The 13,589-nt window shown below is 38.3% G+C and overlaps 1 protein-coding gene across 2 annotated transcripts in view; it reads left to right on the top strand.

Annotated features, from left to right (window-relative positions):
* Positions 1-756: 756 nt before the first annotated feature.
* tspan17 (tetraspanin 17) overlaps positions 757-13,589 on the top strand; it is a 46,954-nt gene continuing 34,121 nt past the window's right edge. Inside the window, exons 1-4 of one of the 2 annotated variants that reach the window (XM_077577308.1) lie at positions 757-1,262; positions 9,051-9,101; positions 12,613-12,759; positions 13,369-13,539. In XM_077577308.1, coding sequence (XP_077433434.1) covers positions 1,179-1,262; positions 9,051-9,101; positions 12,613-12,759; positions 13,369-13,539 — 453 coding nt within the window. In that variant the 5' untranslated portion in view covers positions 757-1,178. The remainder of the gene's footprint in view (positions 1,263-9,050; positions 9,102-12,612; positions 12,760-13,368; positions 13,540-13,589) is intronic. The other variant, XM_077577307.1, reaches the window with a different exon arrangement.

Genomic DNA, 13,589 nt, shown 5'->3' with positions numbered 1-13,589 from the left:
CTAGTACTGTACACGGGACCCAAAAGTGGGTCATGGACAACTAGTAAAAAAAACGACATGCATTCTTCTTCTTTTGATTTTTTTCCCTGCTATAGTACAGTGTACGTACCGAGTTTACAGAATTAGGTAGGATAAGAGAAATTAAGATGACTTGTGCTTTAGCAGCTAATTTTCTCTGTAAACAAATACATTACGGCTCAGCCTCTGGCTAGCGTAAGGTCGAGTTTATATTTTTTGGGCGGTACATCAAAATCATTTTTAAACAGCTTTCGAAAGCATAATACACTATACATGTCTTGTCAGAGGCTCCTTTTACACAAAATGTTCATTATTGTTAATGTCTATAAATGTCCTTGTCTATACTGTATATCCTTAAGTGTTAATGTGTTTGGGTTCCCATTTGTTTATGCTCTGCGATTGATCCTGGGACAACCGTGAACCCCACTGAGGACAAGTGCCATTGAAAATGGATGGATAAAAGTATCCATACAGGTATCGATCACACACATATTGACAGGCAGAGAATGCTATTCTAACCCACGGAACTTGTGTGGATGGCATGTTGAATATGGTGAGTTTTTTTTTTTTTAAGAATAATGGGGGGGGGGGGGGTACAAAACAGACAGTGTAATTAACATAAATTAGGCGATTAAAAATGAGCCAGAGGTATTTTAAATAAAAGCATTAAGTGCACAAAGCAACAGTTTGAACACTTTTTTGGTTACTGAAGTTAACTGGCTCACCCTGGCTTTCCCTTGCTTCTGTTTACGTCTCTCACTCCAGCGTCGACGACAGATGATGACGTATGGGTGTTGTCCCGTCTCGAAGGGGCACAGCACTTTGTGATTGATTCCTTTTCGACGGGTGACACACGTAAACGAACTTTTGGCGTAATGCGAGACTCCGCGGACCCGAATTTTGTCACCCCCTTCCCCTTTTTAAGCGTAACATGCTAATGAGGAAAGTTATGTGCTAGCTAGCCTAGCATGCTAAAAGTCCAAACGAGGAAGGCTAATTATGTTCGTATCTTTTGAGTCTGCTCGGGTAGTAAACCAATTTTTGTTTTCTTATGGAGCGAGTTAACCATCACTTCGGGTGTTTTGCGGTTTTGGTCGAGTTTATTCAACAGCGACCGTAGTAGTTCCTTAGCTCGCTCGCTAGCCCCTACCTCTGGAAGAATGAACAGAAAATACAAATATAAAGGAGCAGAAGTCAGCTGCTGCGTCAAATACTTCCTGTTCGGATTCAATATTATATTTTGGGTAAGTAAACACGGTCTTTTGAATCATTTGTGATGCATATAAACATGTTGTTTATTGATAAATGTTAAGTAGCTTTGTGTTCGAACTGAGCTACCGTAAATTAGCTAATCGTTAGTGATATAATCGTGCCAAAATGCTCTAAAATGTCCAGCAACACTCACTGGAATGGTACGTCAGTGTACAGTAGTTGAATTAATTGAAATAGGCTTATCAACCTAATTGTAGTTGGTTCACCTAATCGAGAGCACCTAGTATTATTTGTTGAGTATGTTTTGTTACTTTTTGTTTGGTTATTGAATAAACAAGTAACAAAAAACGTAATTGTAATACACAGTTTAAAATTAAAACACTTTATACATTGTTGTCATTTGGCACAATTTACATGTTTAAAAGGGAGTAAGAAGAATTAAAAATCTGGTTTAGTCCTACTCCTTATTCTTTGTTTATTTTGCTCATTAATACCATAATAGGTTTTTCATCACTGATGTCACAATTTGATAAATTAAATGTATATATTTTTTTCCACAAATCTGCACTTCGGGTCAGTCCACAATTGTGGGTGTAATTTTTTTACGAATTATTGGCCAATCTAAAGTGTTGATACAATGTTAATGGTTAAGCAAACATGCCGTTGTTGGGGTATGTTTTGGCTTGACACCAGTTTTATCCCAACAAAAGGAAAACACAACAACATATAGACAACTGTACTGTCTTAAACGTGTGTACATGTACATTTTTTTCATGAATTGGAAAATATTAATACCTGCTCGAGAGGACGCCATCAGATTTGTTGACAAACATTATGTACATAGCAAAGCACCTATTATTAATTGTCCACCCCCCCACAATCTTCTTATAGTCCCCATGCCTATTTCTTTGATTGCCAAACATGTTAAGTTATGAAGCAAGAGTCTGTACTTATCGTAAATGACTGCTTCTAAGTTTTCATCATACTTAAGGAGGAAATGCTACTCAAGTATTGGCACTGTTGTTTTAGGCACAAGTTTAATCTGCATTGTGCAATCATCTGTCCACGTCAATTTTACACCACCTCCTCTTAGCAGCAAAGTTTCTCTATTCACCCCCCTGTGACTGGTTTAGTAGTATAATGTCTGTGTGACCCACGGGGTCTTCCCACACACATGCTTGGATACGGCCAGGCCCTCTTCCTTTCACGTGCCCCTTTCACTCACTCCACCACTATAGAGGCTGGCCTCTGGGACAGCATTGTTTCCCTGGCTTCCCCACCCATAAATGCACAAAGAGTGATGGTGAGAACGACGACTACGGGGAGCAGTGGTTGGCTGTCTTCTCTCATATATTCTGCTTGTGTCTGGCTCATCAGCCACATATGCAAATGACCTCCTCCTTATTCCCATCATTTCCTCATCACCTCCAAGTGTCCTCCAAAATTGGGGATGCTAATATCCGGGACAAATCAGAGATGACGTGAGCTTCATGTTATCAGTATTTTGAAAAAAATGTCTTAATTCAATAGAGATGATTGATCAAACAGGAAGCAATGAGTCATAGGGCTAACGTGTTGAGGCTTGCTTTCCTCTTGTTTGACACTTTGGCCAAAGTAAAAGTACTGCATCTGCACTCTTGGTTAAACAAGTCGCAGCTCGTTGTTTTTTTTCTGTTCGTAATCAACACAAGATGTTCTCTTGTTGCATGAGCTGTGAAACTGGACTTGTCAGACAAGCCAGCGCATTGTTGAATAGACAGCAATGGGGTTTATTCTCTTCAAATCAACCCATTTGTCTTTCCTGCTGTTCTCTTGTCAGCCTTGACAATGCTGCCTAAAATAAGACTAACATGCCCAAGAGTCTAAATATTGTGAGCAATAAAATCTTTTCTACTTGGATTCTTCCAGTGCCCATGCATGCTCGGTGCTGACAGCCAGGCATTCTCTCGCCTGGGAACAAAACACATTTTGTCGTCCCTCAGAATAGACACATTTCTCACATCCACATAATTAATCACATTTTCTGCTTGAGCTGCTGAAATGTTTGGAAACTCGGGCGTTCTGTAATTAAAAGCGTGTTAAGCTCTAACCAGGTTGCTGAGTTGCTTGGATTGAGGCTGCGTGTTATTAGCCAGCATCAACTCTCAGCGCACGTGCCTATTTGGCACTCAAATGCTTATTGAGTCATGTGTGAATGTAATTACTGGACATTCATTGTTATTTTTCCTCTCTAGTCACCGTCTAAGATGGGCACTAGGGAGAGTGTATCGTTTGAATTTCATGTTAGTCGAGATGATAAAGTAGGGAATCGGGATGGGCATAATAGTCGATGAATTGAACGTATAGAAATGGTATTTGCCAAGTGCCATTACCTTCTTATAGCCAGACACCTGATTATATTGTGGTATGGTAATAGATTTTCGCCCCGAGTGGCACTTGAAAGTCTTCTTCTAGTTTAATTAATCATCCATATACAGACATGGATTTGGCTGTTCATATCTCATCATCTGATCTGAAAGTATTAACACAGCAGGAGGCGTTAGAGATGTGATAGCTCGAACCTTATATGTTGTGTGCGTCTCAGTTGATCCAATAGTTAGTTGAAGTTAACAGGATTAACTGACTAAGATCCGTTTAGTATCGATAATCTCTGCGTTGACACACACTGGATCAGTTACGCTCAAATCCACTTGATCTTTTTGCACCATGAGCTACAGTGACACGGCCAAATTATGACAGGGCTTCCTTTTCTGTAAATGGATGATTCATTCTTTCATACCCCAAAGTACCTGTGGGGTCTGTTTCAAAAAACATTTTTTTTTTTTCCAGATTTCATCAAACTAGACATTTGGCATTCTATAAACCTGCAAAGGTTATAATCAGTGTATCGTATATACTTTTTTCATTATTTATTCAGGCAACTTTGATGCAATAAAATGAGTAAAACATTTTTCGAGTCACCCGTTTTTTTGGGCAGCAGTCTAACAACACCCTGGAGAAGCATTGAGGATTTGATTTGATCCAATATTCATGAATAAAGCCATCTTAACTCAAATCCTTGATGATAGCAGTGGCACAAATAAACAGCAATGAAATCAATTAGATGAATGTAAGAAATGTTGAGACAAATATGTTCAAAAAGTGATTGAATACTTGTTTCATTAAGCATAATACAACATGCTTGAGACAGTGTAGCTTGATAAGTTCTTTATTTCCCCCCCCCGTTGATGTTTAACATGCATTACACACTCACATTATACCGTTGGGGAATTTAAAGAGGGAAGTAATGTGTATGTTGAAAGTACTTTGTACAAAAGCACTTAAGTTCCTTTTAAATGCAGTGAATCAGCGATACAGACAAGTTCACTTCAATCGAGAGTTAACCTGAGCGAAAGTTTGTTTTAGTTCCCTCAAAAACTATGAGAAGGTGCATTGTCAGTTTTCAGGTGTACAAGGTTTCTGTGATCATAGACTTTATTATACAATATAGCTCGCCGTGGAATTCAGAATACAGTGAAAAATATCTGCAAAAACGTCTCCTTTTAAAATGATCCCGGCCTAATGTATTTATTTTTTGCTGTACACTAAACGCATTTTACATTACGAGAAGAATATGAGGCAAGAGATGAACATTTCAGATTTTATTTACAGGTATCTAAATCTAGAATGGCTACACGACTCTATAGAAGATTTTCTTTGGTTGAACCCAAAAAATATTTGAACAAGTGACTGAAAGTTAGAGCCATTAAATACAATCATTTTGAATGCCCCGTGGAAGCATAAGATGCCCGAGCCACCTCATCTGGCCCCTCTCGATGCAGAGGATGAGGAATAGTATACCAGCATTTGCATTTTCACATATTTGTGGGATTTGAGATGCTTCAAATTGTAATTATTGATGATTCATACCACATTTAGTGTCTCTGAAAGTAAATGACTGTAGTTGACTCCTCTGATGCAGTCTAGCCAGACTTTGGGATGAATGGAAATGTTATTGATGTGTTTTCATAATGCTCAAGGATTCTTCAGGTCATGAAACTACAGCTGCCATCTAAAAAGATTAGACCATACACTTCCAGTTTTGCTTCTTTTGCTCTGTTCTGCCTTATTCGCTGAGCAAACCATTTTCCTGTTAACATTCTTGTGACCATTAATACAGGGATGTGATTTTTCCGCTAATTCGCGGAATTCCGCTTTTTTTTTTATCTCCCCCCCCCCCCCAAAAAAAAAAAATCCGTTTTTTTTAATTTTTTTTTAATTTTTTTTATTTTTAGTAGTTCATTGTGTATGCACATGACTCCGACAGATAACATCTTCTGCTATAACAAAGACATTTGTGGTATGCTCTAATATGAGTTACTTTTCATTTGGTCATGATACAATTATTTGTTCATGAAATTTGAACTCTTCAACATTATTTATGTGTTAACTTAGTAATCACATTAGTTAGATATGATGATATTCTCAGTGATAGTTTTTAAAAGCAAAGGCAGTCCAATGTTTTTGAATGTGACTGATTTTGAGTTGACTAAAACTGCCATTTTATATGGGATAGTTCAATATACATTGAAAATTTATGCTGGTGTTTTGTCTATTTCTTTGTCATGTGAGTGCATTGAAAGTACTTAAAAACACGGAAAACCCATGAGCTCCGGGGGGCTTTGCCCCCCTTGTCCCCCCACCAGGGCACTGCCCTGGACCTAGCTGGGTGCCCCCAGACCCCCGGCTAAATTTTCAGATAATTTCACTTTGGTCAAATCACATCCCTGATTAATAAGAAAAGAGCAATGTCATGTGGTTTGTTATGACACATTTTGGTATTTGGACTTTTTCTGAATATGAACGCAATTAATGAAGAACTTTGTCGCCTAGCCATGACCGATTCACTGTGCAGTAAAAGTTTAACAAATTCCAAGGCATTTGCATCTCATATTATTCCCACAACTTTAACGAGATCCTGATTACTGACATGCAATATAAAGTCAGGGTTTTACCACAGTAAAATAACAAAATAAACATCTTGGCTGGTGGGTGTGACATATTTTTTTCATAGTGCGGCAATAAAGTAGTTAAGCTAGCAGGCTGTGCAAAGGATATTAACGTTTTTTGTACAATTTTTAATAGGAAGTGAGTAACATATTTCTTTCCGTATAACAAAATAAGCTTATTTTTGGTCTGCCTGCATCTCTCCTAACTCATTTGTACGACAGTGATCTTTACTACTGCTATTTGTGGTAGTAAACTTTTACGTGAAAAAGAGTGTGGTAGCCTGCTGCTTGGAAAAGACAGGTGACAACTATCTGAGGGGGCTTCATTAAAGTCATTGCATTTCATCTAGTGATTAAATACCGTCATCTGGTTGTGTAAGTGAGTTTGGTTTTGTTATAAGAACAATGCACATTTAGAGAAAAAACTATCTGACCATTCAGTTTCTGCACCGCTTATCCTGGTCAGGGTCGTGGAAAGTTGGAGCCAATTCCTGCTGACACGAGCAAAAGGCAGATGATATCCTGAACTGATTGCCAGTCAATCACAGGGCACGTATAGAGAGAGAATCATTCACATACACTCATTCTCACTGTCACAAGTGTCTCATTATGCCGTCAGCGACTGAGAAAAGACCAGAACGTCTTAATATTTATTTATATCTCATCATTATTTTTTGTCACAAAACTAAGTGCATGTTCCCTCAAGTAGCAGTTGCCCACACCCAGTCAGCTAGACATGTGATTCATGCAGACACTTCTCTCTTATCAGCAACAGCTTGAAATGCAGTTGTTCCTCTTTGGGAGAAAAGCTATTGTTTGATTTGTCCATTAATTTTGTGATGTACAGTTCTTTGAACACATGGCTTCACATCAGTGGCAGCCATCTTTGTTATTTGTGAAAATCTATTATGTCAAACCTTCAAGCTCAAGTAAACATGAACCAGCAGTTTTGATAGTTATTTATCGTTGCGGTCGGATTACAACCATGTCACTTTTTTTTTTTTCAGGAGCAAGCGATGACAGCAAAGTATTGGATTAAAACACCAAAAACAACAGTTATCAATGTACTTTGTAGGGGTGTTAAAAAAATAGATTCGGCAATATATCGCAATGTTACAGTACACAATTCTCATATCGATTCAATATGCGATGTTTAAACATCAATTTTTTTAAGGAAATAATCAACAAAACGTCTTACTCAGGGTTAGGGTTCACACTTTAAGCATGGAAGAATGCTATATTAATGGAGCATTAAGCCTTAATATTTTACTTCAATGCTGTTCAAACATTGAAGAGATTACAAACTGTTAAATACAGTGGCTCATATTTATAAGCCTGAAGTTTCAGATAAAAAAAAATATTTTCATACAAATCTTACAGCGTACAAGTGCAAGTTTACTGATTAGTATTTTCCAAATTAGAGTATTTTTTTTTTTTTGCAATAACCAACTTATAGATTCATATCAGGATTAATTGAATCGAATCGTGACCTATGAATCGTGACACAGATCGAATCGCCTGGTACTACGCAAATCACACCCTTAGTACTTTGTAGTTTTGTATTCGTCCAAAAAAAGGGCACATGTAAATGCAACACTTTTTATAATGAAAAACTAGGGTCACTCATAATGCAGTGCAAAATATTTTACACATTAGAACCACAAATACATTTATAGAGGGCTGTCTACAGTAGGCACAGCTCGTCTGTTGTCTGACATTCAGACGTCTGTCAACTTGTCAACCGCCATTTCAATCTGCGCAGTGTGCTCTTACAAAAGTAAGGCAGCATCTCTTGCACAATGACTAATACAAAGAGCTTGTCTTGATCACAAATGCATCGTGTCCTGGTTTCACTCCTGCCAAATGGCGTCGCGGTTTAAACTAACATTGAACACCATTTATTTTTGTGAGTAACTGGAGCCTTAGCTCAATTCACTTCGGGCAAGAGGTGGGGTACACCCAATCTCGGGCCATATATAGAGAAACCAACATTCTTGATTGAACTGAAGAAACATCTATTTGGGAAGAGAGGGTGAAATACGAGTAGCAAGAGACTCAAACTGCACATGGTAGTTTGACACCGCAATTTTTGCTTGCAAATAAAGCAACGAATGGGCAAAGCAACAGCTGGTAACTCAACAAACTCAGTTGTCAAGGTACCACTTTATTTGAAAAAGGATTTAATAGCACCTCAAAATTTTCCCTATCCTATTCCTATATATATGACCAATTTTAATTACGGCAATTTTTAGCAGCTGCTCCCTTAAAATAGAGTAGAATGATAGACATTATTAGATAAGATTAAAAAAAAATTTTTTTAGGTTAAAAACAGAAACATTGTTTCTTGTCTAATCATAATCAAACTATAATTGTATTTTGTGTTTTTTTATGATAAACTGTAGTCCAATAAAAGAGCCATCTTAAAAATCCCTGCAGGGCTTTGTTTTTGTTTTTTTTTCTCAACAGTGAGCCCAGCATACATCCCTCCCAGGGACAGGAAGTTAATGCTGGAAAGATTTTTCCCTAATCCTCCGGATATCGCATCCTCAGCCTCTTAAGTGGCCTGGAGCAATGAATTCAACCTGCAAATGCAATGATTAAGTCTGTCTACAGGACATACTGTCAGAATTTAGTTCCCTTTGAAGCCTCAGAAAACCTGTTTTCCAGATTTAGCTCTTTGCAATGAGATTAATTTCCACATGTAGACATTGCAGCATTATTTTTTCCTGTTTGTATTCAGATTCATAGTTGTTCATAAGTTTATCGTATACTTGTTATATTGTTAGTGTTCTGTCTGACAAATGCCCGTTTTCTTTGCGCTTTGTTTTACAGTTACTGGGAGCAGCATTCCTTGCCATAGGCCTGTGGGCATGGGCGGAGAAGGTACGTTTCAACACACGCATACAAACATACAGTGCTCACTGGCATAGCTTGCATTCTTCCAACATTTTTACTCTGACATGCAGAAACGAAATGCGGTAAAACAGTGGATATGAAAGGGTTTGAAAAGGTGACATTTTCAACTTTAAGAAGATAGCACTTTTTATTTTAAACCCACGCTTGTTTCATGTCCGCATGCGCTTTACGGTATAAATTATATACATTTGGTTCATGGTAAAAATGTGTTGATAAAGCTTGTTGGTGATGTCATCGTATCTGCCTCAGTGTGTAAGTGGCTTAAAGATGAGAGCAGGAGGAGCTGGTTAAAAAAAAAAAATGGCGCTACATCAGTGAATTTGAAAAGTAATACTAAGTGAAAATATGTCAGTCAGTCTCCAAAAACGGGTGAAAAGAAACAAGGTTTGCCCTGTCTTATGATAGAAAAAAAAAAAAAGAGGTTGGGTTGGATTAAAATTAACATTACAGAATCATTAGAATACACTGAAACAAAGACATGGTCCCAGTCCAAACAGTGCAACTCTTTGGGTTATATTTTATAAAGTCTAAGTCAAACTCCAGACTTAAATACAACAGAGCATGCATTTTACATTTTAAGAGGAGAATGAATGAGTGAGTAAACCTTGAAAATTGACACCAATTTAACAAAAATTACAGTGAAAGCATCACAATAAGAGTTTTGTCATGTCAAATGCTCATGTTTCATGTTGTAATTTCAAGTAAGATTCAATAACTTGTTCACACATAAAAAAATTGCGTTTTTTCCCCCCAAAATCACCTTCATAAATTCCTGTTTAGCTTGGAGTGCAGTATAGTTACGGACAAACCATATTCAAAAGATATTTCGTCTGAGCAGATGAGCAGTGCATGAGCATGCCACCTACAATCTCAGCATTACAGTCTTTTCGAGTTTTAGGGATCTTTTGGAAAACTGCCATCAGCAAACTGTATCAGTAACTTTATTTGAGCATCAAAGGGCACTTCCAGTCATCAACCTCCCATTATCGGCGGATCAGTAAAAACATTTAAAACGTCTTCAACTCCTGTTACCAGTGAATATGTTCATTAATTATCTTGAAATTATACATGCCAGCTCCCTAAATACTGTGTCTTTGTGGTAGCACATTCTGATTAGTATTGTGTGGTCATGAACTCTGAGCAAATTGCCTGCACCCGAGTCCCTTTGTGGAACACTTTGAATAATTTAAAGGGATTAGGGCTGAATGATTAATAGCAGGTACAGGATTGGAATAATGGTTGGTTTGCGTCTCAGGGATTAAAATATAAATTTTTATCACAACTGCAGTTGTTTTTTTTTACCCTATTGAAGGCTTTTTTTATTCCTCACCATAGCATAAAACACAATAATAGTCATAAAAATTAAAATGCTGGTAATAAAATATTAACTTTTCCCTGACCGTGACAAGAAAAGATCAAGTCCTTGGTATTCATAGCAAATTCTTGTGCTGTTCTCCTTTTTTTCCCCTCCTCATTTTGACATCTTTCTGTGTTGAATGGTGTCTGCCCAGCACACTTATGCTCAATAGAAAAATGGTCTCATTGTTTACTGTAACTTTATAAGGGTGAGACTCTCAACTTCTTGTTCCCTGGATTTGAGTACAGACGCTCCCCACCTTACGAACGAGTTACGTTCCGGACGATCGTTCGTAAGGTGAATTTGTTCGTAAGTTGCTTCAGTGCTATATTTTGTATTATAATTTATGTTTAAAGCCTATATAAGTATATTGAAGGTTTATATAAGTGTGTTTAAGGCTTGTACAAGTAACCTGCATTGGTTTGTACTGAAAAAAACTTTTAATAAAATGGAGAGAATACGTACAGTACTGTACTGTACTACGTATGTTAGAGAGAGAGAGCGAAAGACACACACACAGTATGTACATGTACGTAATAAGATAAATAAAATGAAGTTTAACTTACTTTTGGAAGATGTACTCGATGCTTAAGGAGATGATGGAGGAGGAGGAAGAGGAGGATTTTTATATCATGAGAGATTCTTCGTCGTCGCTGGAATCGGCTTCAAAAGTTATTTCCTGCTTCATGGGGACCGGCGTTTTCTTCCTCCTCCTCCTCGCCACGTTGCTCAGCCTCCAATGAGCTCTCACAGCGCCAATCGTCGGTATTAGCGGCGGAAAGAAGCACTACGTGCAATACAAAATCTAACTTACAGCATTTCTTTCCAAACATTTTTCGACATACTGTACGCGCAGAAATGTTCGTATGTACCGTTGTTCGTAACTCGAATGTTCGTAAGTAGGGGAGCGTCTGTACAGCAATTGGCATCTGAGTGGCAACATGCAAATGGCTGGTTTGACATTACTCATTGGATTGATTGACACTCTGGAATGGGGTTTTCCACAGGAAATGAACTCATGAAAATACTGAGATCACAGTTTGCAATGTCAATTGAGTATGTATACTGCTGAACAAAACTGTAGGTTCGTGTTATGTTGTTGTGTACTTAACATTTCTCATAGTCTCTCTGAGACATAGTACATTCAATGTAAGAGGTTGGGTCACCTTTAGGTAGATGCCAGGTTTTTGTGAGGTCAAAAGTGAGATCCTTATATAAATCCTGCCAGAACCTTTTCCACCATTTGATAAGAACCATTTTAATTCAAATGCAACAACCCCTAAATATACATTTCCTTAAAATTTTATGAAAGCATTTAGTTTTTTTGTGAATTTGAAGGTCATCAACTATTTTGATGACCTTTTGCTAGTAATATTTTTGCATTAATTTTACCTATACCAGGCCCGATTCATTTCTGTTTCTCATATGTGGAAGCCGAAGTATATGTTACATTCATAGTTTGTCAGATGTAAAGATTGTCATTTAAATTGTGTTTACATCATTTGTACCTGATATCTTAATATGAAATTATGATTATTATTATTTTCTGTCACTGAAGTCATGAACAGACCTTATAGGAATCTAATAGTTTTGGTAACATAACAATTTGGAAAATGTCTGGTGGGGGGACACTTTGGCTGTCTACAACCATTTAGTTTGTAGTCTTTACTGCACATTAAAAGAGGGAGTATTGTGAATTTGGTTTTGATCGGAATCTTTTTTTACTCTCTAACATCGCGAAAAGAGGACAGTTTTACAAAAGTGTGAAGAAACACTACATTCACTCACTGTAAAACAGTTTAGTGAGCGGAAAACATACGGTGGAGCATGGCAGGATGTGCACAGGATGTGAACATCGGCATAAACGTGTGAACTCTGCTCCTGATAAATGTGACTTTGTTATACAGCTTTGTCAGCTGGATCAAAATATGGCAGTTAAAATGATAAAAACATTTTATTCCTAAAGGGAAGCATCCTTTTTTTGTGCGCTTTTGTGCTCAGCTTTGTCATAAGATGAGGTTTAGATATTTCTCTTTGATATCCCACGGAAAAAAAGGTAGGACATCTCATTTGATGGAAATATCATTTTCACTGTTGCCTTTATGTCTCCTCCTCCCCCAGGGCGTGCTGTCCAATCTGTCAACCATCACAGATCTTGGAGGTTTCGACCCTGTTTGGCTCTTCATTGTTGTCGGCGCGGTCATGTTCGTGCTGGGCTTTGCCGGCTGCATCGGAGCACTGCGGGAGAACACGCGCCTGCTTAAATTTGTAAGCCGCCTCGTGACCTTCAAAGGCCACACACACACACCAGTCTAACCACTTGAGACCTCTTTAGAAGAGCAGTTCACGCCCAGAGCAGAGGCTGCCGAAGTCACAGGTGTCGCTGTGACTCACTCGAAGTGAATTGGTGGTTGCCACACACACACAAAAAAAAAGTGCTGTCTCGTCGCCAAACATCAGAGACACTCCGATCCAAACTTCCAAACATTGTTCTGTGCCTAAATCAAATTAGCCCAAATCAACAACTACATTTTGAGGGATGTATTTTGGTTGCGATGACACAGACAAACCTGCTGCCTGCACTTCTGAGTAGCTATTACCTCGAGCCGATTTCCATTAGCAGCAGTAAGTCAGGCGTCAGAGAGAGGAGCTAATAGGGTTTTGCTACATTAATCATTAGCCTGTCTCCACCTCCGTTTACTGTAAGGGGATGATTTAATGCTACCCCTGGGACTGCGGTTTTCGCCAAGCAAATTGTGACTAAGCCTTCAGCAAGACCGTCTGACCAACAATGCTAGTAAAATGATATAATACTAAGTGGTAGTGAGTAGTGACTCTCTTATGTGTACAGACCAACTTGCGTGTGACCTCTTTCAGTTCTCCGTGTTCCTGGGTTTGATCTTCTTCTTGGAGCTCGCCGCGGGAATCCTCGCCTTCGTCTTTAAGGACTGGATCAAAGACCAACTCAACTTCTTCATTAACAATAATATCAAGGCTTACCGGGATGACATCGATTTGCAGAACCTCATTGACTTTGCCCAGGGATATGTAAGTGTGCCTCTGCTGCCTAAAACTACCGTCCACACAGATTGTCCTGC

This window comes from Vanacampus margaritifer, chromosome 10 (assembly GCF_051991255.1).
Source record: "Vanacampus margaritifer isolate UIUO_Vmar chromosome 10, RoL_Vmar_1.0, whole genome shotgun sequence".
NCBI classification, from domain to species: domain Eukaryota; kingdom Metazoa; phylum Chordata; class Actinopteri; order Syngnathiformes; family Syngnathidae; genus Vanacampus; species Vanacampus margaritifer.
This window is presented reverse-complemented; position numbering and strand designations above follow the sequence as displayed.